At 45.4% G+C, this 25,784-nt stretch overlaps 1 protein-coding gene across 1 annotated transcript in view; it reads left to right on the forward strand.

The window, feature by feature from the left end:
• LOC147114025 (uncharacterized) overlaps nt 1-25,784 on the forward strand; it is a 473,948-nt gene that overhangs the window by 73,556 nt on the left and 374,608 nt on the right. The window contains exons 5-6 of the mRNA XM_085996182.1: nt 2,846-2,872; nt 6,878-6,976. Of these exons, the coding sequence (XP_085852308.1) occupies nt 2,846-2,872; nt 6,878-6,976 (126 nt within the window). The remainder of the gene's footprint in view (nt 1-2,845; nt 2,873-6,877; nt 6,977-25,784) is intronic.

Genomic DNA, 25,784 nt, shown 5'->3' on the forward strand with positions numbered 1-25,784 from the left:
CCTTGCAAGTTTTTTGTTCATATTCTCTTCACACTTCTTATCACTTTCTTTGTATCCCTTTTGTTGCTCTTTATAACTCTCCCAGTCTGCTGGATTTTCAGTTTTCCTTGTATTTGTGTAAGCCTGATTCGGCTTGATATTGTCTCTTATCTCATTTGTTGACCATTGTTGCTTCATTAAACAAGTGGAACCTTTGCCTTTTCAGGTTATGTACGGTCCTGGCCAATATTTATCCCTCAACCAACAACACTAAAACAGATCATCTGGTCATTATCACATTGCTGTTTGTTGGACCTGGTTGTGCACTATTTGGCTGCCACATTTCCTACATTACAACAGTGACTACACTTTAAAAGTACTTTATTGGCTGTAAAGTGCTTTGGGATGTCCTGAGGTCAAGAAAGGTGCTATATAAATGCAAATTATTTCTGTACTGGTTTTGTGTCATACCAAATACTTATTTGAATAGTTCCCACTGTAGGATTATCCATTAATAGTTCAGCCCTGTTTACTGTGGTCAATTCATTACTCATCCCTTCAAAGTTTGCCTTACTTAAATTAAAAACTTTGGCTTGTGACTCTCCCTGCTCCCTCTCAAACCTAATGTCAAATTCAATCATGTTATGGTCACTATTTGCAAGAAGTTCCCTTGCCATCAGATTGTTAACTAGTTCTTGTTCATTGCTCATCACTAAATCTAGTATGGTTTCTTCTGTTGTTGGTTCTAAAATGTTCCAGAAAACTGTCCTGGATACATTCCAGAAATTATTTGCCTTTCTGCTTCCAGTCCATCTGAAAATTAAAATCTCCCATTATAACCACATTTTATTTGCTACATGCTTTCCTGATCTCTGTATTTATACATTGTCCCACCACATCAATATTATCAGGAGGTATGTAGACAACTCCTCCTGGAGTCTCGCATCCTTTCCTATTCATTAACTCTAACCATGGTGTTTTCATTGCTTGATCACCCTTACTGAAATCCCTGCTTTCTGCTGCTGTATTGTGTATTTTATCAATATTACTATTCTCCCTCCTTTCCCAATTTCCCAGTCCTTTGTGAAGTGTTTGTGCCAAATGCCTGCGGCTTGATTTTTAACAGAAAAGCTGCATATGACTCCTGGCACCCATGCTAGCTGACATTGTTAATGGCTGTCTTTGTTTAGGCACTGTCACTCTCCCTTTCAAAATGGTCATCATTACCCCCTCAAATAATCCATTAATCCTCCCCAACTACTAGCACATCTTTAACATAAGAACATAACAGTAGGCCATTCGGCCCCTCAAGCCTGCTCCGCCATTCACTAAGATCACGGCTGATCTGATCACGGCCTCAACTCCACTTTCCTGCCCACTCCCCATAACCCTTGACTCCCCTGTTTTTCAAAAATCTTTCTATCTCCGCCTTGAATATACTCAGCCTCCACAGCTCTCTGGGGTAGAGAATTCCAAAGATCCATGACCCTATGAGAGAAGAAATTCTTCCTCATCTCTGTTTTAAATGGGCGACCCCTTATTCTTAAAATATGCCCCCTAGTTCTAGATTCCCCCATGAGGGGAAACATCCTCTCAGCATCTACCCTGTCAAGCTCCCTCAGAATCTTAAATGTTTCAATAAGATCACACCTCATTCTTCTAAACTCCAATGAATATAGGCCCAACCTGCTCAACCTTTCCTTATAAGACAACCCCTTCAACTCAGGAATTAACCTAGTGAACCTTCTCTGAGCTGCCTGCAATGCAAGTATATCCCTCCTTAAATAAGGAGACCAAGACTGTACGCAGTGTGTGGTCTCACCAACACACTGTACAGTTGTAGTAAGACTTCCCTACTTTTTTATTCCATCCCCCTTGCAATAAAGGCCAAAATTCCATTTGCCTTCCTAATTACTTGCTGTACCTGCATGCTAACTTTTTATGTTTCATGTACGAGGACACCCAGATCCCTCTGTACCGCAGCATTCTGTAGTCTCTCTCCATTTAAATAATATTTTGCTTTTTTATTCTTCCTACCAAAGTGGATAACATCACATTTTCCCACATTTAGACTCCATCTGCCAAACTTTTGCCCACTCACTTAACCTATCTATATCCCTTTGCAGACGCTTTGTGTCCTCCTCACAAAAAGGAAATTAAAAAGCAGTAGGTGAATGAGGAATTGCATAAAGTGTGCTTTAATTACAACCTTTGTTTCCACTCTGACGGTCCTCAAACACCATCACCACAAGGGCTGCAGCAGTTCAAGAAGGAGGCCATCTTCTAAGGGCAACTAGGAATCATCAATAATTGAGATCTTCCAGCATCGCTCAGGTTCTGAAAACAAATATAAAAAAGAACTTGACATCACCACCCAGCTCCATGCCCACCTCTCCCAGAACTCCCTGTTTGAATCTCTTTAGTTTGCTATCCACCCTGCTTGCAGCATTGAGACTGCTCTGGCCAAAGTCATGATTCTTATATGACTGTGACCATGGTGCATCATCCCAAATTGGCTCTAGATTGGAATCTCACTCAAAGTCCATAAGGATGATGTAGAAAAATTAACACTAATAAATTAAGGAGTACTCTTCTAAGGTTAGGGCTAAAGCCCATTGTTGGAGCAGAATGGCAGAAACATTACTCTGCACCTAACAATGATGTACCTGAGAACACTTGCAGTTGATACTGGGTGGCAAAAGTGGAAAATGTATTTTATTTCTCAGTACTGATATCCCTCACCTTGATGAGCACAAATAATCACCATAAATTGTTCAAAAAAGAAATTAAAAAGCAGTAGGTGAATGAGGAATTGCATAAAGTGTGCTTTAATTACAAAATCATCTTTCATTATTTTATTTTCTAGGGCCATCCTGGACCAAAAGGAGAAAAGGTAGAGAATTGTTTATTTTATTAGTAAATGTGTAATGTTTCTATTTGTCTTATAGTATGTTTTCTGTTTGTCATTTATTCTTCTTGCTGAGATTCCTTATTCAATTGCTGCCCCAGCTCCTAGAATACACTGGCAAGAATGACTGCATACAGATTTTTTTACTTGATGCTACAAAACTTAATGAACTGGTCCATATTTGAATAAGCTGCATGCTTTAATTATTCTAATTAAGGTATTTTAAAATGAAGGTCATCACTGAAATGCTTGCTTTCATTATTGGGGTCCATTTTTCCTTTTTTTTAAATAAAAATATGCTGCATTAAAAATGTCTAATGATCCAAACAGGTGGTCCTGCCAATGTTGGAGATAGTGGGTGAATAACTTTTTTTTTACTTAGAGTAAGTCAAAAATAAATGATTTCTCAGAATCACATTTTAATGATTGTTATTATTGCATATGGCTTCTTTAATCATTTAGAAAAATAAAGGTAACCTTGTTTTATTTCTGTTTAAATATATTGGAATCATACAATTATTTCAATATTCAAAGGGTTAAATATTCCTTGTCCTACAATTTAAATATATGGCTGATAAAAAAAATAGAATACACTCGATAGGATGTTGTTGGATATAATGGCCTGGATTTTGCGGTCGGTGGCATACCTATGGAGTACACCGCCGGAATCCAAATAGAATGTGAACTTACCTGATGGGGACCCTCCTTCGCGAACTTGCTGGCAAATGCTGCATAGTAGAGGGCAGCCTAATAGCCCACGGATCCCAGGGGCGCACGTTTGTGGAAGTGTACCCGGGATCACGTGGGCCTGGTGCTCCAGTCATCAAACAGAAGGTCTCTCATTCACTTAAAATTTCTAGAAAGGAAAAAAAACAAACCCTCATTACTAGAGCCTTCTGGGATAAACATTGGGCCGGATATTCCGATCCCTACGGGTGGGTACGCGCTGTCCTGTAGGGACATCGGAAATGCCGGTTTCAGGCATGCACTACGCATGCGCTGGAAACTGGCATTTCTGCTCTGTCAAGAAAGCTCTTGACAGATCCTCCGGCTGCCCGGGAGAAGGGCCTCTGCGGGCGGAGAGTTCCACTTTTTGGAGACCCTCCGCCCGCAGAAAACCCTTACAGTTCTTGCGCCTGGTAAAAGCAGGCATAAGGCCTGCTTTTACCAGGATAAGAGTTGAAAAAAGTTTTTTTTTAAATTTCCACTGATTTATCATTTAAAAATACTTTAAAAAAGGTAAGTTTATTTTTAGCCCCGTAAAAAAAACTTTAATTATTTTTTTGAAAAATTTAAAGTTTTGTTTAAAATAGTTAATTTATTGTACTTTCAAGTCATTTTAAAAATGTGATTTTTAAAAAATATTTATTTAAAGTGTTACTATGTTTTGGGGTGATCGCCATTCATATATTTGACAGGTCTTCCTGTCAAATGTATGAAAGGAGATTCCCTTTGATTGGCTCCCCATGGCCCACGTGATCCCAGGGATGCTGCGAACTACCTGCGCCTCTGGGATACGTGGGCCCTGCACACCAGCAGTTTGGAGAGGCCCAGCATCGGAACTCTGCACCTCCTGAGAGCCCTCAGATAAGGGCGCAGATTTTTCCAGATCGCAGGCCTCTGCCCGCGGGAGGCCTGCGATCGGAAAATACAGGCCATTATACTTTCTGTTTGGATTTTTTTTAAGCTTATGCTCCACATAGGTGCCAAAAAAATACATAACTTTTTCAATGTTGCAACTGCTTCCTCCGAACTTTTCATGGACAAAAATACTTTCCATGGACAAAATCCTAAAATACTTCCATTTCCGGCCTCTCAAGTTTTTAAAATTACTTGCAATTCTCAGGAGGTATCCCCTTACGCTGTGGAAACAGGCCCTGTGTTTCCACCAGCCGTAAATTTTTGTACATAATTGCTGGGCAGTTGGTGGGCAATTAGCCCAAATCTGTGCCAGTAATTAGGTTTTCAATGTCGGTGCGAATGATCTGTCAAGTCGGAACTTGACAGATCGCAAGTTTGGGATTTAGCGCATACACAAGCGCATGCGGAAATCCCGAACTTGCTGTGCATTTCAAGGGCGGTATGATGGCCTACTCTGAGTATGTCGTCATACCCAATGCTAATTCTGGACCAATGTTTATTGAACGATTGAAGGAGAGCCCATAACTCACAAATGGCAAAATGGCAAGTGCGTTATACAGGTCTCCTTCATGAGGTACCAAGCAACACAGGACTATTTCCCAGACTGTTGAGTTCCCAGTTTCAGCTCCATACCAAGTAGGAGACGGGGGAGAGGGTAAAATCAGGGAACAGTTGTCTTCAAACAATTCTCTTGCATATCAGTTTAGGGTGACATTAGCACAGACTTCTGCCCACTTGGCTCTGGAATTGCTTAGCCTGGGAAAACCTTTGTACTAAAATTAGCAATTGTAACAAGCTTGCAAATCCCTGCCCAAGGCACTGACAAAGAGATTATCCATTGTTTGTGCTGATGTGAATTTTCCTCTTGTCTTATTATGCTCTGAAAGTTTAACAAGAAAATTGAAAAAAGCAGCATTAACAACAACAAACATTTATATAGCACCCTTAATATATTAAAACGTCCCAAGATGCTTAAACCCCTGTCAGCCTTCTTAACGGCCAATTAATACAGAATATATTGATTTCCTCTGTAAATGAAACAAAAACAGCAGTAGTTATTAACTTCCTGTCATTCCTGCTGATGAGCTTCTGATGTCTTAGAATTGCACAAGTGTATACTCAAAAGCAGTTTGAGTGAACGGTATGAGAATAGTGGGCATAGTTGGATTTTGGCTGTCAGAGCAACAGGAAGAGAAACAGAAAGTAACTCGGGAACGCAGAAGACTTTGCAGGAGTACCAACTGCACCAAGCAGTACCCCCAGTGGTGGGGTGGTAACCAAGTCCAGATGACTTTGTCAGTAAGCCACCTTTTCACGATTGCTGGTTGATCCCAAAATTAGTATATAGAAGTAGCAATGAAGTAAATGTGTGTGCGTGCGCAGGCCCGGGTTTGTATTGATGCAAAGAAGCACACTAAAAGTGGGAGCAGAAATTTATAGGCATGTGAAATTTAAAGGGGACAATTAAGGGAGAGAGTCCAAAAAGGGGGACAAAATTCTGAAAACTTTTTGAAAGGTTCAGAAGGCATCTCATGCCATTCAACAACATTTGCTAAGACTGAAGAGGAGAGGGCTAAGCAGTGGTAGGCAAAAGTGAAGAGAAAGGAAACTCAAGGTGCTGCAGGCATGAGTTGCAGGCAAATGACAGAACAGCCTGGCACCCGACTGTCTGTTTAATGGCTTCTAAAGTGGAGATAAGGTGCTTATGAGAAGCATGGCCCACTGTGCCACTCCACATCACCATCCCCAAAACAAAAATATTAATTTAAAGATCTGATTGGTCTTTCTGATTCAGATTTGATTTACAGGATAATTAAGGCTTGTTTTTTTTTGCTGTGGGTGCAGTTTAAACCAAATGGTTAGTGGTGGGTTCTAGATGGACTAGGACAGAGGAGTGCAGTTTACACTCTTGACCTTCTACCTCTAAGGAGAACAACCCCAGCCTCTCCAGTCTCTCCACATAACTGAAGTCCCTCATCCCTGGTACCATTCTAGTAAACCTCTTCTGCACTCTCTCTAAGGCCTTGACATCCTTCCTAAAGTGTGATGCCCAGAATTGAACACAATACACCAGCTGAGGCCTAACCAGTGTTTTATGAAGATACAGCATAACTTCCTTGCTTTTGTACTCTATTCCTCTATTAATAAAGCCAAGGATCCCATAGGCTTTTTTTAACAGCCTTCTCAACTTGTCCTGCCACGTGCAAAGATTTCTGTACATACACCCCCAGATCTCTCTCTTCCTGCACCCCCTTTTAAAAATGTACCATTTAGTTCATATTGCCTCTCCTCATCCTACCAAAATGTATGTCTTGTTCAATACTTTTTATTTTTTGCTTCAATGTATAGGGTGATCAAGGTCATTCTGGACCACCTGGTCCAGCAGGTCCAACAGGTCCCCCAGGAGACACAGGAAAGGATGGCCCACGCGGAGTTCCAGGTGCACCTGTAAGGAAATTTATTACCTGTTCAAATACACATGTGTAGACTATGAAATACATTTTGTGTAATTAATTTTCTTACTCCTCAGCTTTTATTTAGCATGTTTTGTAGTAACTACAGTGATGGTGAAACTGGTCTTTGACGGTAGCACAAACAGGTCATAATGAATTGGCAGGTGTTTTACACCTTTCCCGATTTTCTAATCGGGCTGCATGTAAAATAGACTGCTGATTTGTTATCACCCATTCTGTGCTACTGCTGAAGACCAATTTCAGCCCCTGTAATTCTTCACATGAGTCCACAATATTAAATGATGAATTTAAAAGCAATTTTGCAAGAAGACACTCCTGGTGTAGATCTTCATTACACAGGAGCACAGGTCTGAGAAAAGGCTTTAAATCAATTGATTTGATTCTGCAACCAACAGTTCTGTCTAGAGGAGCCTTATCTTGCAAAATTAACCCTCTAGTGGTTAATTTGAGTATCACGAATGACCATGAAATTAAAACTCGTTTTCTTTTCCTTTTGCCACAATTTATCATCTGTTTTATCCCTAATTTTAATTTTTACGCCACCACACTAGCTGCTTCAACAAGTACGGTGGGGCTTCAATCATTGGTGATGGTTATGCTGTACTGGTGGTAGCAGGCATACATTGTGGACAGCTATTTCTTTATCCTCTGCTCCGTTGAGATCAAATGCCGCACCATTTCAAAATGCTCTTTACAGCCTGGCCAAAAACTGGTGAAACTCTCCCATGGAGAGCGCATAGCCACAAACGAATGTAATTAAGGCTACGATTCAAACAAAGCCTACAGGTTGCAGTAGGAGCTGCAAGCTCTCGGCTTTTGTTTGCATCATACCACAGCTAAAGCCACCAGGCCAATATGACTGTCATCATTTTTGCAATAGCAGTGTTTTTTTTTAAGGGGCTAGGGTTAAAAGAACAGCCACTATTATGTAATAGTTTTTTAAAATGAAGATCATACCTTTACATATTCTAAAACCAGTGGCATTAAGAGGATTGAAGCAGGTTTGTATTCCTACCCCTATATTGAATCCCAAACCTATGGTAAAACAATGCATTTTAAGCAATTGCCCACATCAGCCTCCCTAAGGTATATTAATTTTAATATTCAACAGCCCAGCAGTTACATTCATGACAGTAATATTAGGGTCAGTTTTCCATTTATGCCAAATTACCCACCACCAGCCTGTGATCTTCTGTCCATGGGATACAGTATATGAGTAATTTGAGGTATGCGATATGGTAAGTGTAACATGCTTGAGAGGAACAGGACTTTGGACCTATGGTTCCCAAAGCTCTCCACCACTGGGGTTTTCCTCACCTCGTGTCTAGGTCTGTTGCAGACTCATTGATAGAGATTGATTGCTGTGGTTAATCAATGACTCCAAATTATTCTTGTATCATGCGAATTCCAGATTGGTAGAAGGTGAATTAGATGGACCTTGGTCCTTTTTCATCGAGCAATTCCTATGTTCCTATTGTCGCTGCTAAGTGCCAGACAGGCGCAGCATACCAGAGACGTGCTTTGGTTGTGAGAGAAGGAGTACACTTAATTTTCTCAGCATCAGAGCTTTCCTGCTACTGCTGGATAGTGCAATCCCTGGCACCAGTCCATTTGGAAATCCCACGGACACACTGAGAGAAAACAGAGACAGCAGGATGGTTAGTGGCATTATGCAGGTGTGCCTAATGCCCCCTCTCACTTCACTAGCATCCTTATGTTGGACCTCCACTAATTGCAGGCGCAGATCCAGTTTTGCAAATTCTGGAAACTGGTGGAAATTCCAGGGCAACCTGGTGGGGGCACAGGCCCGACATTGGGCTCTGCGCCCCCACTTCCTCTTCTCTGTGCTTGGAAACTCAGGCCCAGAAATCCGGGCCGGGGGCTTCCCGCGGGTGCAAGCCCCCGACCTACACTTAGCTAGCGCGCCGGCAGTTGACCTCTTGGCCTGCGTGGAATTCCTCTCCGAGGCCTGTCCCAGAGCCCGGCGCGCTATGCTGGCGTGTCCTAGGGGCGTAGTTAGTGCGATGCTTCCCCTGGGATCACGTGAGCAACAGGCAGCCAATCGGAGCAGGGAATGCTCCATTCATAAGTCTTGACAGATAGACCTGTCAAAACGTATAAATGCTGAGGCTGTAAAACTGTACCTTCAAATAAATTTAAAAAAAACATCACACCTTGTAAATAAACTATAAATGACATTAAGTAACTATTTTAAACAAAAATTTAAATTTTTGAAAAAAATAATTTTATAAAAAAACGGGGCTAAAAATAAACTTACCTTGCTTTAAAGTATTGAAAAGTAAAAAACCTGCGGAAAAAATGTTTTAATTTTAAATAATTGACCACTTACCTTTGAAAATGAAGTCCTTACGGCTGCTTTTTACATTTCTAAAATGTACAGACTTACCCGCACGTTAAAACCTGTAAAAAAAAAAGGAAGCTCAACGCGCACGCACAGACTCCTGTGCGCATGCGTTCAACCTCTGAACCCCTTGGTTCAGAGGATCGGAAGTGCCAGTTTCCCGCGCATGCGTAGTGCATGCAAGATTCCGGCACTTCCATCGGGTCCACGCGTGAGTACTCCGTCCGTACTCACGCGTTGGGACCCGAATTTCTGGGCCTCAGAGTTCCTCAGGTGCAACAGAGAAAATGTCCTACTTTCAGTGGCACTGCCTGAAAGAAAGCATGCCAGTGTAATGAAGAGCCAGCATACCCTGATTAGTCACATCTGCCATAATGCAAGTCTTGACACACCTACTTGGAGTAACTAGAAACATAGAAACATAGAAGATAGGAGCAGGAGTAGGACATTCGGCCCTTCGAGCCTGCTCCGCCATTCAATGAGATCATGGCTGATCATCCAAATTCAGTACCTTGTCCCTGCTTTCTCCCCATATCCCTTGATCCCTTTAGCCTTAAGAAATATATCCAACTCTCTTTTGAATATATTTAATAAACTGGCCTCCACCGCCCTCTGTGGCAGAGAATTCCACAGGTTCACCACTCTCTGGGTGAAGAAATTCCTCCTCATTTCAGTCCTAAATGTCTTACCCCTTATTCTTAGACTATGACCCCTGGTTCTGGACTCCCCGGCCATCATAAACATCCTTCCTGCATCTAGTCTGTCCAGGCCTGACAGAATTTTATAAGTTTCGATGAGATCCCCTCTCAATCTTCTAAACTCCAGTGAGTATAAGCCCAATCGACACAATCTCTCCTCATACGTCATTCCTGCCATCCCAGGTATCAGCCTGGTGAATCTTCACTGCACTCCTTCCATGGCAAGAACGTCCTTCCTCAGGTAAGGCGACCAAAACTGCACACAGTACTCAAGGTGGGGTCTCACCAAGGCCCTGTACAACTGTAGCAAGACATCCTTGTTCCTGTACTCGAACCCTCTTGCTACGAAGGCCAACATACCATTTGCCTTATTAACCGCCTGCTGCACCTGCATACTTACCTTCAGCGACTGGTGCACAAGAACACCCAGGTCTCTTTACACTTCCCCTTCTCCCAATCTATTGCCATTCAAATAATAATCTGCCTTCCTGTTTTTGCCACCAAAGTGGATAACCTCACATTTATCCACATTATAGTGCATTTGCCATGTTTCTGCCCAATCACCCAATCTGTCCAAATCGTACTGGAGTTTCACGACATCCTCCTCACAGCTTACCCTTCCACCCAGCTTTGTGTCGTCTGCAAATTTGGAGATATTACATCCAATTCCCTCGTCCAGATCATTAATATATATTGTGAACAGCTGGGGTCCTACGACTGATCCTTGCGGTACCCCACTAGTCACTACCTGCCACTCGGAAAACGACCCGTTTATTCCAACTCTTTGCTTTCTGTCCGCCAACCAGTTCTCTATCCAAGTCAATACCTTGCCCCCAATCCCATGTGCCTTAATTTTGCACGCTAATCTCTTATGTGGGACCTTATCGAAAGCCTTCTGAAAGTCCAAATACACCACATCCACTGGTTCTCCCTTATCTATTTTACCAGTTACATCCTCAAAAAATTCCAGTAGATTAGTCAAGCATGATTTACCTTTTGTAAATCCATGTTGACTTTGTCCGATCCAGTCACTGTTTTCCAAGTGCTCTGCTATTACATCTTTTATAATAGATTCTAGCATTTTTCCCACTACCGATGTCAGGCTTACCGGTCTATAATTCCCCGCTTTTTCTCGATCACCTTTTTTGAATAGTGGGGTAACATTAGCTACTCTCCAATCCATGGGTACTGTTCCAGAGTCTATCGAGTTCTGGAAGATGACCAGCAATGCATCTACTATTTCCAGGGCCACTTCCTTAAGTACCCTGGGATGTAGATTATCAGGCCCTGGGGATTTATCGGCCTTTAGTCCCATCAATTTTCCTAACACCATTTCCCTACAAATACTGATTTCTTTCAGTTCCACCCTTTCATCAGGCCCTATGTTCCCCGGCATCTCTGGGAGGTTATTTGTGTCCTCCTTTGTGAAGACAGAACCAAAGTATGAATTTAGTTGGTCTGCCATTTCTTTGTTTCCCATTATAAATTCCCCTGATTCTGACTGTAAGGGACCTACGCTTCACTTCACCAATCTTTTTCTCTTCACATATCTATAAAAGCTTTTACAGTCAGTTTTTATGTTCCCTGATAGCTTACTCTCATATTCTATTTTCCCTTTCTTAATTAATCCCTTTGTCCTCCTTTGTTGAATCCTAAACTGCTCCCAATCCTCAGGATTATTGCTTTTTCTGGCCAATTTATATGTCCTCTCCTTGGATCTTATGCTATCCCTAATTTCCCTTGTTAGCCACGGTTGAGTCACCTTTTTTGTTTTATTTTTATGCCAAACTGGGATGAACAAATTCTGCAGCTCATCCATTCGGTCTTTGAATGTTTGCCATTGCCTATCCACCGTCAACCCTTTGAGTGCCATTCCCCAATCAATCCTACCCAACTTGCTCCTCAGACCATCGTAGTTTCCTTTATTTAAATTGAGGACCCTAGTCTCTGAGTCAACTACTTCATTCTCCATCTTAATGAAGAATTCGATCATATTATGATCGCTCAGACCCAAGGGGCCTCGTACAACAAGATTGCTAATTAATCCTTTGTCATTACATAATACCCAGTCTAAGATGGCCTGATCTCTGGTTGGTTCCTCGACATATTGGTCCAGGAAACCATCCCGTAAACACTCCAGGAATTCCTCCTCCACAGTATTGTTACTGATTTGGTTGGCCCAATCTATATGTAGATTAAAGTCACCCATGATGACTGCTGTGCCCTTATTGCATGCTTCTTTAATTTCCCTTTTAATGCCATCCCCAACCTCCGCCTTACTGTTGGGAGGTCTATATACCACTCCCACTAATGTTTTTTTCCCCTTAGTATTTCTCAATTCTACCCATACAGATTCCACATCATCAGAGCTAATATCCTTCATTACAATTGTATTAATCCCTTCTTTAACCAGTAATGCTACCCCACCTCCCTTTCCTTTTTGCTTATCTTTCCTGAATATCGAATACCCCTGGATGTTGAGTTCCCAGTCTTGGCCATCCTTGAGCCACGTTTCCGTAATCCCAACCAAATCTATTCGTTTACCTCTATTTGCGCAGCCAATTCGTCCACCTTATTACAAATGCTCCTCGCATTAAGACACAAAGCCTTCAGGCTTGTTTTTTTAACGCTCTTAGACCTATTAGTGTTATTATTTACTGTGGCCACGTTTGATTTAAACCGTTGATTTCTCTGACTGCCACTTTTGTTTTTCTCCTTCCTATCTTTTGCTTTTATCCCTGTTTCCCTTTCCTCTGTCTCCCTGCTCAGGTTCCCAACCCCCTGCCATTTTAGTTTAAACCCCCCCGAACAGTGCTAGCAAACCTCCCCGCAAGGATATTTGTCCCGCTCTGGTTCAGGTGCAACCCGTCCGACTTGTACAAGTCCCATCTTTCCCAGAAGCAGGCCCAGTGATCCAGGAAGCTAAAGCCCTCCCTCCTGCACCAACTCTTTAGCCACGCATTCATCTGCTCTATCCTCCTATTCCTATACTCACTAGCACATGGCACCAGGAGTAATCCAGAGATTACAACCTTTGAGGTCCTGCTCTTTAGCTCCCTAAATTCTTGCTGCAGGACCTCATCCCTCTTCCTACCCATGTCATTGGTCCCAATGTGAACCACGACCTCTGACTGTTCACCCTCCCCCTTCAGAATGCCCTGCAGCTGTTCAGTGACATCCTTGACCCTGGCACCAGGGAGGCAACAAACCATCCTGGAGTCACGTCTACGGCCACAGAAATGCCTATCTGTACCCCTTACGATAGAATCCCCTACCACTATTGCTCTCCCACTCTTTTTCCTCCCTTCCTGAGCAGCAGAAGCACCCCTGGTGCCAGGAAGTTGGCTGCTGCTGCCTTCCTCTGGTAAGTCATCCCCCTCAACAGTATCCAAATCGGTATACCTGTTTGAGAGGGGGATGGCCACAGGTGTCCCCTGCACTCCCTGCCTGCCTCTACTGCTCTGCCTGATGGTCACCCATTTCCCTTCTGCCTGTGCAGCCCTTAACTGCGGTGTGACCAACTCACTAAACGTGTTATCCACGACCCTCTCAGCATCGTGAATGCTCCAAAGCCCATCCATCCGCAGCTCCAGCGCCGCATGTGGTCTGCTAGTAGCTGCAGCTGGATGCATTTCTGGCACTCATGGTCATCAGGGACACCGGCAGTGTCCCTGAATTCCCACATAGAGCAAGAGGAGCATAACACGGGGCTGGGCTCTCCTGGCATGACTTACCCTTTAATTAATTTAAATTAATTCACTATCACCAATTAAAGATAACTCTAAGGTGCTTGTATGGTTTACCAACAGTCCCTGCTACACCAGAAAAGACCTTAGTAACTATAAACTACAGAGTTAAAGTTTAAAAAAGAGAAATACTCACCAACCAATCACTTACCTGCTCTCTGGTGACATCACACTCTGATTACTTTTTACCTCGCTCCCCGCTGCTGAGTTGGTCGGGCCTCGCCTCTCTCCTCCTTTTATACCCGGCCTTGGTGCTCTCCTGGTCCGATCTGGTCGGGCCTCGCCTCGCTCCTCCTTTTATACCCGGCCTCGGTGCTCTCCTGGTCCGATCTGGTCGGGCCTCACCTCGCTCCTCCTTTTATACCCGGCCTCGGTGCTCTCCTGGGCCGATCTGGTCGGGCCTCGCCTCTCTCCTCCTTTTGTACTGCCGCCTCGGTGCTCTCCTGGTCCGATCTGGTCGGGCCTCGCCTCGCTCCTCCTTTTATACCCGGCCCCGGTGCTCTCCTGGGCCGATCTGGTCGGGCCTCGCCTCTCTCCTCCTTTTATACCCGGCCTCGGTGCTCTCCTGGTCCGATCTGGTCGGGCCTCGCCTCTCTCCTCCTTTTATACCCGGCCTCGGTGCTCTCCTGGTCCGATCTGGTCGGGCCTCGCCTCTCTCCTCCTTTTGTACTGCCGCCTCGGTGCTCTCCTGGTCCGATCTGGTCGGGCCTCGCCTCTCTCCTCCTTTTGTACTGCCGCCTCGGTGCTCTCCTGGTCCGATCTGGTCGGGCCTCGCCTCGCTCCTCCTTTTATGCCCGGCCTCGGTGCTCTCCTGGTCCGATCTGGTCGGGCCTCGCCTCGCTCCTCCTTTTATGCCCGGCCTCGGTGCTCTCCTGGTCCGATCTGGTCGGGCCTCGCCTCGCTCCTCCTTTTGTACTGCCGCCTCGGTGCTCTCCTGGTCCGATCTAAGAGAAACTGTCCTCTCATGGTCTGGACAAAACCTTACCTTCTGTCTATTTTGATCATATTGAGCTACCTTAGCAGGGATCTAGATATAGAGGTGTGCCATCTGCTGCAAAGACACCTGCAGCTACCATGCAGCATAGGGCTGGCACATCCAGTGCTAGTCATGGTCAGCTTTGGCCTGAAACTTGGCTCCACCTCCTTTTTGGCATGCGTTAGTCTGATTTATGGGGATGGTGATGTGGAGTGGCACAGTGGGCCATGTTCCTTGTAAGCACCTTATGTAACACCATCTCCACTTCAGAAGCCATCAAACAGACAGTTAGGGTGCTAGGCTGTTCTGTCATTTGCCTGCAACTCATGCCTGCACCTTGAGTTTCCTTTCTCTTTGCCTACCACTTCTTAGCCCTCTCTTCTTCAGCCTCAGCAAAGGCTGTTAAATGGTTTCACTTGCTTTCTGAACCTTTCCAAAAGCTTTCAGAATGTTGTCTCCCTTTTTGGACATTCTCCTTTAATTGTCCCATTTAAATTTCACTTGCCTAAAGAATTCTGCTCCCACTGTTATTGAGCATCAATTCACATCTGCAGCTTAAGCTATGAAAATGAACTAACCTCTGGAAAAAAATGGTGTTAGCTGCATACCTCCATCTGAGTCTATCTAAAACCCACCACTAACCATTGGTTTAAACTGCATCCACAGCAAAACAAATTAAGCCTTAATTATCCTGTAAATCAAATCTGAATCAGAAAGGCCAATCAGATCATTAAATTAATATTTTTGGTTTGGAAACAGAAAAAAAATTTCATTTCAATTTAATGTTGATTCTAAACCTCAGTAAACGAAAAAGCTTGCAACAGATTTTCACTGGCAGATGATATAATTACAGTGACATTTATACTATCACTCCATTGTACCTTGTGCTGCCGCATATTCTGCCATAGTGGCAGTGACACTACGGGAGCGTTACGTGTTACTCAAGATGTTAGCACGTCCACACCTTCACTAACCCCTCAACTAATAACCACCATGGTGCCAGGAAATCAGCTGAGCTAGACTGCCTTGGCAGCAGCCAAGGTGCAGCATTCTGCATGCTCAAGCACCCAGAAATCACCAGCCACAAGCATCTCAAGGGTCCCAACATGAGTAACAGCAGCTCTGCTGAAGCCAGTAGGGGAACACCTTGTAGGAGTAATAGAGTTAGTAAATATTTTAAGAAAAACACTATGGGTTGATCACTTGGGTGAGGAATGAATGGAAGGCAATTATTATGTTTCCCATTAAATTAATCACCTTTATCACATTTGGCACTTTGGTCGAGCATTGTCAGGGTGTCATTGATCTAGAAACTGTCCAAATGGTTTGTTCTTTAATGAAGGATGAAGGGAGTGAGGTAACAAAGACTGATAAACAGAGGGGCTCTGTTTAAGTTATCAGGGCAGAGGAATGTGCAGGTCATGATTCACTGAGCAATGAGCTGGTCCCTCACATTTCTTGCTGCAAGGCATTAAGGTAGCCATCCTTCTGCTGGTTTCTTGCCTTCTCCCTGGCCTTCCTCATCCAATGAGAACTGCTGCTGTTGTTGTGCCTCCTCCAAATGCAGGCCTCTCTCTATGGTGAGGTTGTGCAGGATGACGCACACCACTATGATGAGGGAGACTCTTTGTGGGGCATATTGTAGCGAGCCCCAGACCTGTTGCGAGACCTAAACCTATGGTTCAGCATCCCTATGGTGCACTCAATAATTAACCTGACGATACCTTGGCCTTGATTATACTTGTATTGCTCAGGCATGGTGGAGTTGCGGAGGATAAGGGATACCCCCTTCAGCCATGTCTGAAGGGGGTATCCCTTATCCCCCAGCAGGCACCCTTCTACATTCCTGGGAGGGTTCAGTATTGGGGTGGTCGGGGGGGATGGTAGATTGGTACAAAATAAATGTATTATGAAAACTGCCTGGGTACCTTCAGAAACTTGCACGATCGTGTTTCTGTGATTGGAATAGCTGGACATTAATGGAGTGGTAAAAGCAACAGAAAATGCTGGAAAAACTCAGCAGGCCAGGCAACATCCATGGAGAGAAATTAGAGTCAACGTTTCGGGTCAAGAGTTTTGGATTTCCAGCATCTGCAGTATTTTGCTATCGTATTAATGGAGTGGTATCCATTTCTATTGGTGAATGCTGCTGGCTGGTGTTCTGGCACCTGATGTCAACACCTGTGCAGTCAATGATGCCCTGGATGCGAGGGAAGCCAGCCACTGCTGCAAATCCCTGAGCGTTCTCATATTGGCTGTTGACATCAATGGGGAAGATGATGTACTGCTGAGTCTTGGTGAACTGGGCCTCGGGGACCTGCTTAATGCAGCTGTGTATTGCAAACTGGGAGGTGCAGCTGATGTCCCCCATAGCAGACTGAGTGGCAAAGAAGTTAAGAGCTGTGGTGACTTTGACAGCCACTTGCAAAGCATGGACCCCCTGGTCCAGCAGGCAACAGGTCCTGTTGCAAGAAGCTACAGAGGCCTGCAATAGCCTGCCTGGTAAAGCGCAGCTTCCTGAGACATTGCAGCTCAAATAGATCTAAGAAATGATTCACCTGTACACCTGTGTGCTGGATATGGCCTGCTATGCATAGCCACCATCACCTGCTGTCTTCTGATCGGCCCAGCTGATACTCAATGCTGAGGCTGCTGCTGAAGCTGCTCCTCATCCTGCAAGTGTTCCTCCATCCAAAATAAACTAGCAATAATATCCATGAAAAGCACATAAAGCTTATGAGGGTGATAAGGTCAAAAAAGTGTGAAAGAAATGATCTGGAAACTGGAAAATCTCCTGGAAAGCCAGATTGCAAAAAAAAATCATATGATCCACTAACCTGGTGTGGAGTGCCCCTTTATATACAGCTTCAGTGGACCTGAGACACCAATCCCACCAGCGTTACTGGTGGGTCAGGCACTGGGTGGCACTTCTGCAATTCTGCACCTGTCCCAAATTCAAAGAACTGCATGGTTAGGATGGCAGCAGGTGGGAGCGTGCTGGGAATGCAGCGGTAAGTACGTGACGGCTACATTAGTCACCTGCCCACTCCATTCCCGCGGGGTGGGCAGGGTTAAAATCAGGCCTAATATACATGTCTTGCGTGTCATGGCTGTACTTGTTTTCCTGAACTTGTATTTCAGTAAACCCACACATCTGAATTATATTTTAAACAGGCATCCTGCAGAAATGTTATAATGTAATTATCATCATACTGTTTCTTTGGAAGTTTATTAACTGAATAAAACAGTCTGTTGTCTGGTCACAGTTATGGTTAAATTAAACACAGCCTTGTTTGTTTTGTGGATAGCTCTCTTTCCCTGCCAGCATTCAAGATGATTTCTAAAGTACATGCAGAGATATTGCAAATTTACTCCAAATTTAATAGTAGAAACAGCTGAATCAAACCAGGAACGCTCAATTGTACAGGTCTATGTCATGCAATGTAAGCACATTAAGAGGTGTTCTATGCTTTTTATAGTGTTTACAAATGTTGCAAATATTCAGCTACTACTACAACAACAAGCATTTATATAATGCCTTTAGTATGGAAAAATGTCCCAAGGCGCTTCAGTGAGGTGTAAGAAAAAAATGGATGTTGACAAGATTTTGGGAATCATCTAAGAGATGGGTTTTAAGGAGGAGAGGGAGGCGCACAAGACGCATTAGTCAAAGGAACAGAGAATTCGAGAGGGGCTTGTAGTGCTGGAGAAGATTACATGCATGTGGAGAGGTGAGGTCATGGAGGAACCTGGAGCCAATAGGGTGCTAGTCAAGCAGGACTTGGTGCAAGTTAGCATATTGTCAGAAGGATTTTGGATGAGCTGAACAGGATAGATGGCCAGACAGGAGAGCGTTGGAATAGTCGAATCTGGAGGTGGCAAATACATGGATGAAGCTTTGAACGAAAGATGACCAGAGGTAGGGGTAGAGGCAGGCAGTGTTACGGAGGTGGAAGTAGGGAGTCTTTGTGATGGAGATAATGTGGGTTTGGAAGCTTAGCTTTGGATGAAATAGAATGCTGAAGTAGTGAACCGCCTGAGACAGTGCTCAGGGGGAGGGATGGAGTTGGTGATGAGGTTGCAGAGTTTGTGGTGGGGACCAAAGACAATAATGTCAATCTTTGCAGTGTTTAGTCGGGTGAAATTGCGGCTTATCCAAAAATATACCTTGGGTAAGTAGTTTGACAGCACAGGGTCAGGAGAGGTGATGGAGATGTAGAGCTGAGTGTCTTCAGCGTACATGTGGAAGCTACCCCATGTCTGCAGATGATGTCGCCAAGGGGCAGCATGTAGATGAGGAAGAGGAGGGGGTGAAGGATGGATCCTTGGGGGTGGGGGGCTGCTCCAAAGATGATAGTGAAGGTGTGGGAAGAGGAGCCATTGGTAGAGATGTCCTGGCTACGATCCAATAGGCAAGAGTGGAACCAAGTGAAGGCTGTCCCATTAAGCTGAACAGTGGAGGAGAGGCATAGGAGGAGAAGCATATGGTTGACTTTGTTAAAGGTTGCATAGAGGTTGAGAAGCATGAGGAAGGATAATGCACCATGGTCATAGTCACAGAGAATGTTGTCTGTGACTTTGGTCAGAGCTGCTTCGGTGCTGTTGTGGGGGCAGAAACCTGATTGGAGGGAGTTGCAGGAGAGATGGATTTTGGAGAGTAAAAGGAGATTGAGAAGGAAGTTGGATGGTCAGCAGTTTAGTGGGAAGGGGGTCAAAGGAGCAAGTGGTAGGTCTTGTGGATGAGATGAGCTTGAAGAGGGCATAGGAAAGATGGGAGGAAAACCAAAGATGGAGATGGGAGTTCAGAGGTAGGGCAGGGAGTGTTTGTGGAGATAGATGAAAATAAAAGTTTTAGCTTGGTGGGATAGAGGAGTGGGGTAGCAATAGAGGCAGCTGAACGGATAGTCTCTATCTTGGTTACAAAAGAATCTTTGGGTTCCTTGCACTTGGAGACAGGGGATTAGGATTGATTGAGGCAGTTAAAAGTGCAGTAATTAAGCCAAGGGGAGTCACCCTTGCTCTTCATGATGATCCTAAAGTATTGGGTGGTTTTGGCAGAAGAGAGTGAGGCCCAGTAGAGCTGATGTGTTCTAGCTAGGCCTGGCAATGGCTGGCTAAACTAATTGTGTGCCAGATACATTCAAGTCTGTACCCAACAAACTTGAGGGAGCCTAATGGGACTGTTCAACGGGGAACAACAAGGATTTTACCAGGAAAAAGGGCATCAAAGGTGGAGGTGAGAAAGTGATTGAGCAAATCAACAACTTCAGAGGTATGGATGCATTCTAAAAAGAATATGGACCATGATTCTCCTCCCAGGAACAATGTTCCAGCAGGGTGAAACTTCTGCCCACTCTGCCGACACTGCCGCAACCCCCACCCAGTTTCCTGGGTCGGGGTTTATCTGGCATGCATGATGGTCTCCCAGTGAATTCCCACTGCCAAGTGGGAAGCAGCCATTGCTTGGCTGCAAAATCTCATCAGTGCGGCAGCACGATCGCCGCTACAGCACCAGAGGAGGCAGCCGGCTAATTAAAGGGGCTCAAAAAAAATCTTGGGAGATTGATACCTACAAAGCAAGGTTAGAAGAGGCTTCTACTCCCTCAATGGGGGTACCTCAGGGCTATTACCACCACATTCCCGGGCCTAACAACACTTTCCCCATGGTGGTAACACAGGCTGGCAAAACAGAAATCCGCTAGGGCCCCCAGCCCTACTCCCTCATCACCATTTTCATGCAGCAGGTAGGGAAGGAGTGGGTTGTGGCAATTATGGTAGGGCTGGGGAAGGATAATGCAGGTCAGGCAGTGAGGCGACGGGCCTCACCACCCAAATTTTCAATAATAATTCTTCTTCAAAGGCAGCCCCTCGGAACCGAGGATGACTTGCTTCCACACTAAAAATTAGTTCTCAGGTGACTGATGAGTCCAATGCGGGACCTACAGTCTCTGTCACAGGTGGGGCAGACGGTGGTTGAAGGGGCGGGTGAGTGGGGTGCTTGGGTTGACGTGTGCTCCTTCTGTTGCTTGCGCTTGGCTTCCACTTGCTCCTGGTGAAGAGACTCGAGGTGTTCGGCGCCTTCCCGGATGCTTCTCCTCCACTTTGTGCGGTCTTGGGCCAGTGATTCCCAGGTGTCGGTAGGGATGTTGTACTTTTTCAAGGAGGCTTTGAGGGTGTCCTTGAAGCATTTCCTCTGTCCACTGGGACTCTCTTGCCGTGTCGGAGCTCCAAGTAGAATGCTTGTTCTGGGAGTCTCGTATCGGGCATGCAGACGATGTGGCCCATCCATCGGAGCTGATCTAGCGTGGTCAAAGCTTTGATGCTGGGGATGTTGGCCTGAGCGAGAACACTGACGTTGGTGCACCTATCCTGCTAATGGAGTTGCAGGATCTTGCGGAGGCAGCGTTGGTGGAACCTCTCCAGTGCTTTGAGGTGCCTGCTGTACATGGTCCGTGTCTCTGAAGCATACAGGAGGCAGGTATCGCTACTGCTCTGTAGACCATGAGCTTGGTGCTGTGTTTGAGGTCCTGGTCTTCAAGCACTCTCTCTCTCAGGCGACCGAAGGCTGCACTGGCATACTGAAGGTGGTGCTGGACTTCGTCATCGACGTCTGCTCTTGTTGACAGTAGGCTCCCGAGGTATGGAAAGTGGTCCTCGTTGTCCAAGGCCGCATCATGGATTTTGATAATCGGGGGGCAGTACTGTGTGGCGGGGGCAGATTGGTGGAGGACCTTTGTCTTACGGATGTTTAGTGTAAGGCCCATGCTCTCGTATGCTTTGGTGAAGGTGTCGACGATGGTTTGGAGTTTGGCCTCAGAGTGTATGCAGATGCAAGCGTCGTCTGCATACTGTAATTCGATGACAGAGGATGGGACGACCTTGGATCTGGACTGGAGGCGACGGAGGCTGAACAGTTTCCCGTTTGTTCTGTAGATTAGCTCCACTCCAGCGGGGAGCTTACTGAGGGTGAGATGGAGCAATGCAAACAGGAAGATCGAGAAGAGCATTGGTGATTGACCCCAGTCTGTACGTGAATTGGGTCTGTGGTGGATCCATTGGTCAGGATCATGGCTTGCATGTCGTCGTGAAGCAGGCGGAGGATGGTGACAAACTTTTGAGGGCAGCCGAATTTGAGGAGGACACTCCATAATCCTTCACGGTTGACGGTGTCAAAGGCCTTTGTGAGATCAAAGAAGGCCATGTACAGTGGTTGGTGCTGTTCCCTGCATTTCTCTTGTAGTTGATGCGCGGTGAAGATCATGCCCTTTGTGCCCCCTAGTGGGCGGAATCCCCATTGCAACTCTGGGAGGAGCTCTTCAGCCACTGGGAGTAGGCGATTGAGGAGGATTCTTGCAATGACTTTCCCTGTGGCAAACAGCAGGGAGACTCCTCTGTAATTACCGCAATCGGACTTGTCACCTTTCTTGAAGATGGTCATGATTACGGTGTCTCTGAGATCCCCTGGCATGCTCTCCTCCTTCCAAATAAGAGAAATGAGTTCATGTATTCGCACCAATAGTGCCTCGGCAGGGATTCCATCTGCTTCTGAGGCCTTGTTGTTCTTCAGTTGTCGGATGGCCTTTTCAACCTCATGGGTTTGTGCTGAGGTGGTGGCGGGTAGCATGCTGCAGGATGGAGTTGAGGACACTCGCGTCGAAGACAGAGTCTCGGTTAAGGAAATCTTCGAAGTGCTCCTTCCAGCGAGCACTGACTACCTCTCTGTCCTTGATGAGTACCTCTCTGTTCTTGGCCCGCAGTGGGGTAGGACCTTGGGTGCTTGGGCCGTAGGTGGTCTTGACTGCGCTAAAGAATCCACGCACGTCTGCTACTAACCCACCCAATTTCAGGAAAAATCACAAAATAGAATTCAGCCCATGACATCAACCCATTATTACTGCTCAAAGCGGTGGGCACAGGAAGTATTTGCCCCTACATCTGGTGGAAATTTTATTGGAGCTACAATAGTGTGAATTTTTGGTATATCCAGTTCATGCCCCAAATTCACTTGTCCCTGAACCCACCCATTCTGAAATTACTTCCAATATGCCCCAAACTTGAGGAAACTCGGGGACAGAGGCCTAGAAATTCGGTAGGCTTAGCGCCGCATTTGAGGCGCTAGAGGGCCTAGCGCCGGAGTTATGGCCAGTTGAGAAATTCCCTGGGGCCCTAAATCGGCGTTGCACCGGTAGCGCTGCGCCGGCACCGATGACGTCATCGGTGTGCGCAGCGTCCCGGTTGCCGTGGTAACCCGGCCCCAAGCCGAAATTCAGTTGCGCCCGCCTCGCCCGTGGCAGGCGCAACTAAGACTCTGGCAACAGAGTCTTCCCCCAGTGTGCGCCGGCGCATAAAGGTGGAGCGGCGGCCGGCCGCGTTCCCGGCGGCCGCCTGCCCGCACCTCCCTTCCCGGACTCCTGCATTCCCCCCCCCGCGGCCCTGATCAGTGTCTGATGCGAGCCCGGCACTTCCCCGAGGTGCCGGGCTCAGATGTCGGGTCAATCCGCCGGACAGTTGTCAGCTGCAGGCAGCTCCTCCTTAACAGGAGGAGGAGGCCTGCAGTTCCCCCGCCTGCCGCACCGCATCGGGTGCCGCAGCGGGGGATTAGCGCCGGGAAACCCAAGTTCACGCCCGTTTTGAGGCGCTAAAGGAGGGTTTTAGCGCCTGCCGCCGTCTGGGCCCGGCGCACCCGAATTTTCGTCGCGCGCTGCCGCATTACCGCTGGCGCAAACTTTCTGGCGCTACAGCCCTGGCAAGACCAAAACCCAATTTCTAGGCCAGAATGTTTAGATTTTCTATCTATCAACAAAACAAGAAGTCATTCAATCAAATGTCTCATAGGAGACTTGTTTGAAAAATTCAGGCATATGGTATGTGGAAATGTAGCAGTATGGATAGTAAATTAGTTTATGGATAGGAAACAAGAGTTAGGTTAAATGGGTGGAAAAAGGTTGTGAAGTGGTGTATCCAAGGGTTCATTGCTGGGTCCACCTTTGTTCTCCGTGTATAAATAAGCTCATTTGAACTTGGGCATGGGGCACAATCTCAAAATTTGCTGTTGACACAAAATAAGTGTTTGGCAAACAGTGAGTAGGACTATGAATGATTTCAGGAAGACATAGACAGGATAGTGGAATGGGCAGACAGTTGGAAGACAATGTTCCTTTTAAGCTGCATGGCCATGCAACGCTCCAGGGGTCCCATGCAGCCGGCTGGCCGGCTTTTAAATAGAAAAAACGCGCAAGATTGGGCCGTGTAGACGGTTAAAGAGGCTGCGTGGCCCTAAAGAAAGTGACAGGGAACATTGTTGGCAGATGCAATTTCATGTGGATAAATGTGAGCTAATATATTTTGGGAGGAAAGACAAGGAATGAGAGTATACACAAAATGGAAAGACACTGAAGGGTGTGGACGAACAAAGAGATCCACGGGCTCAAATACATAGGCCCAGAATTTGTGGTCTGTGGCGTAGCAAAGGTGTTTGCTGCTGGCCCCGAGGTAAGCTTTGCACAGCGATTTCTGTGTCGAAGTTCGGGTTTTCCAACGCATAGTTCAAATCAACGTGGTATAGTGAAATCCCACAGTGCGAGCTGCTGTGATGTCAACAAGCTGTCTAAGCAGCCAATCAAAACATGGATTTTTCACAGGCAGCGAACAAGGAAGTGAGTTAGCTCTTGAAATTCTAACTTTTTAAATGCTAGAGAGAGCAAAACAAAGATTGGGGCTCTCACATGGGGAGATTTTAATGTTTAAATCTCCCAACAATAATTAAAATCTGATGGAATACGATTTCATACTTGTAAGAGTCAACTTTCAGTGCCTGAAAGGTCGCTTGGCAGTAATTAAGACTTATCACGCTGTTAAAATTTTGCTTACACTCAAATGCACTAACCCTAACTTTGTCTGGTGAGTTTAGTGGGTATCTATCACGTAAGTACAGCAACTTCACACCATTCCATGTATTTCAATGCCGAGTCTCATGGTGAGATCCCATTATAATGCAGCTTTTGGAGGAACAGGGCAACTCGGACCGCAACTTCAGGTTTTCTGCGTTTAAATGCACGTGTGTACTTGTCAGAAGTTGCTGTCCGATTTACACTTTAATAACAGTGAATGCTGATAGCCTCAACGTTATTTCTATAGCAAAATACGGCCCATTATAACCTCTCACTTACTGTCACCAAAACTCCATGGTTACTTTCTTATAAGGCACTACTTCCTCCACATATTAAACATCTTGCATACGGAATGCACTTCCTGTACACATTAGCTTTACTTAATGTGTCACAATTTTTCTGCCATGAAATTTATGTCAACATTTACAAGGTGTCAACATTTGTGCCATACTGTCAATGTAAATCTATATGCCAACATTTGAGAAAAAGAATGGTGAAGTCAAGCATAGGTCCCTTGCAGTCAGAATCAGGGGAATTTATAATGGGGAACAAAGAAATGGCAGACCAATTAAATACATATTTTGGTTCTGCCTTCACAAAGGAGGACACAGATAACCTCCCAGAAATGATGGGGAGCATAGGGTCTGATGAAAGGGAGGAAGTGAAAGAAATCAGTATTTGTAGGGAAATGGTGTTAGGGAAATTGATGGGATTGAAGGCCGATAAATCCCCAGGGCCTGATAATCTACATCCTAGGGTACTTAAGGAAGTGGCCCTAGAAATAGTAGATGCATTGCTGATCATCTTCGAACATTCAATGGAATCTGGAACAGTACCCATGGATTGGAGGGTAGCTAATGTTACCCCACTATTCAAAAAAGGTGGTAGAGAGAAAATGGGGAATTACAGACTGGTAAGCCTGACATCGGTGGTGGGGAAAATGCCAGAGTCCATTATAAAAGACGTAATAGCAGAGCACTTGGAAAACAGTGACAGGATCGGACAAAGTCAACATGGATTTACAAAAGGTAAATCATGCTTGACTAATCTACTGGAATTTTTTGAGGATGTAACTAGTAAAATAGATAAGGCAGAACCAGTGGATGTGGT

Source organism: Somniosus microcephalus, chromosome 8, assembly GCF_052327205.1.
Source record: "Somniosus microcephalus isolate GS21.2 chromosome 8, FLI_Smic_1.0, whole genome shotgun sequence".
Lineage (NCBI taxonomy): Eukaryota > Metazoa > Chordata > Chondrichthyes > Squaliformes > Somniosidae > Somniosus > Somniosus microcephalus.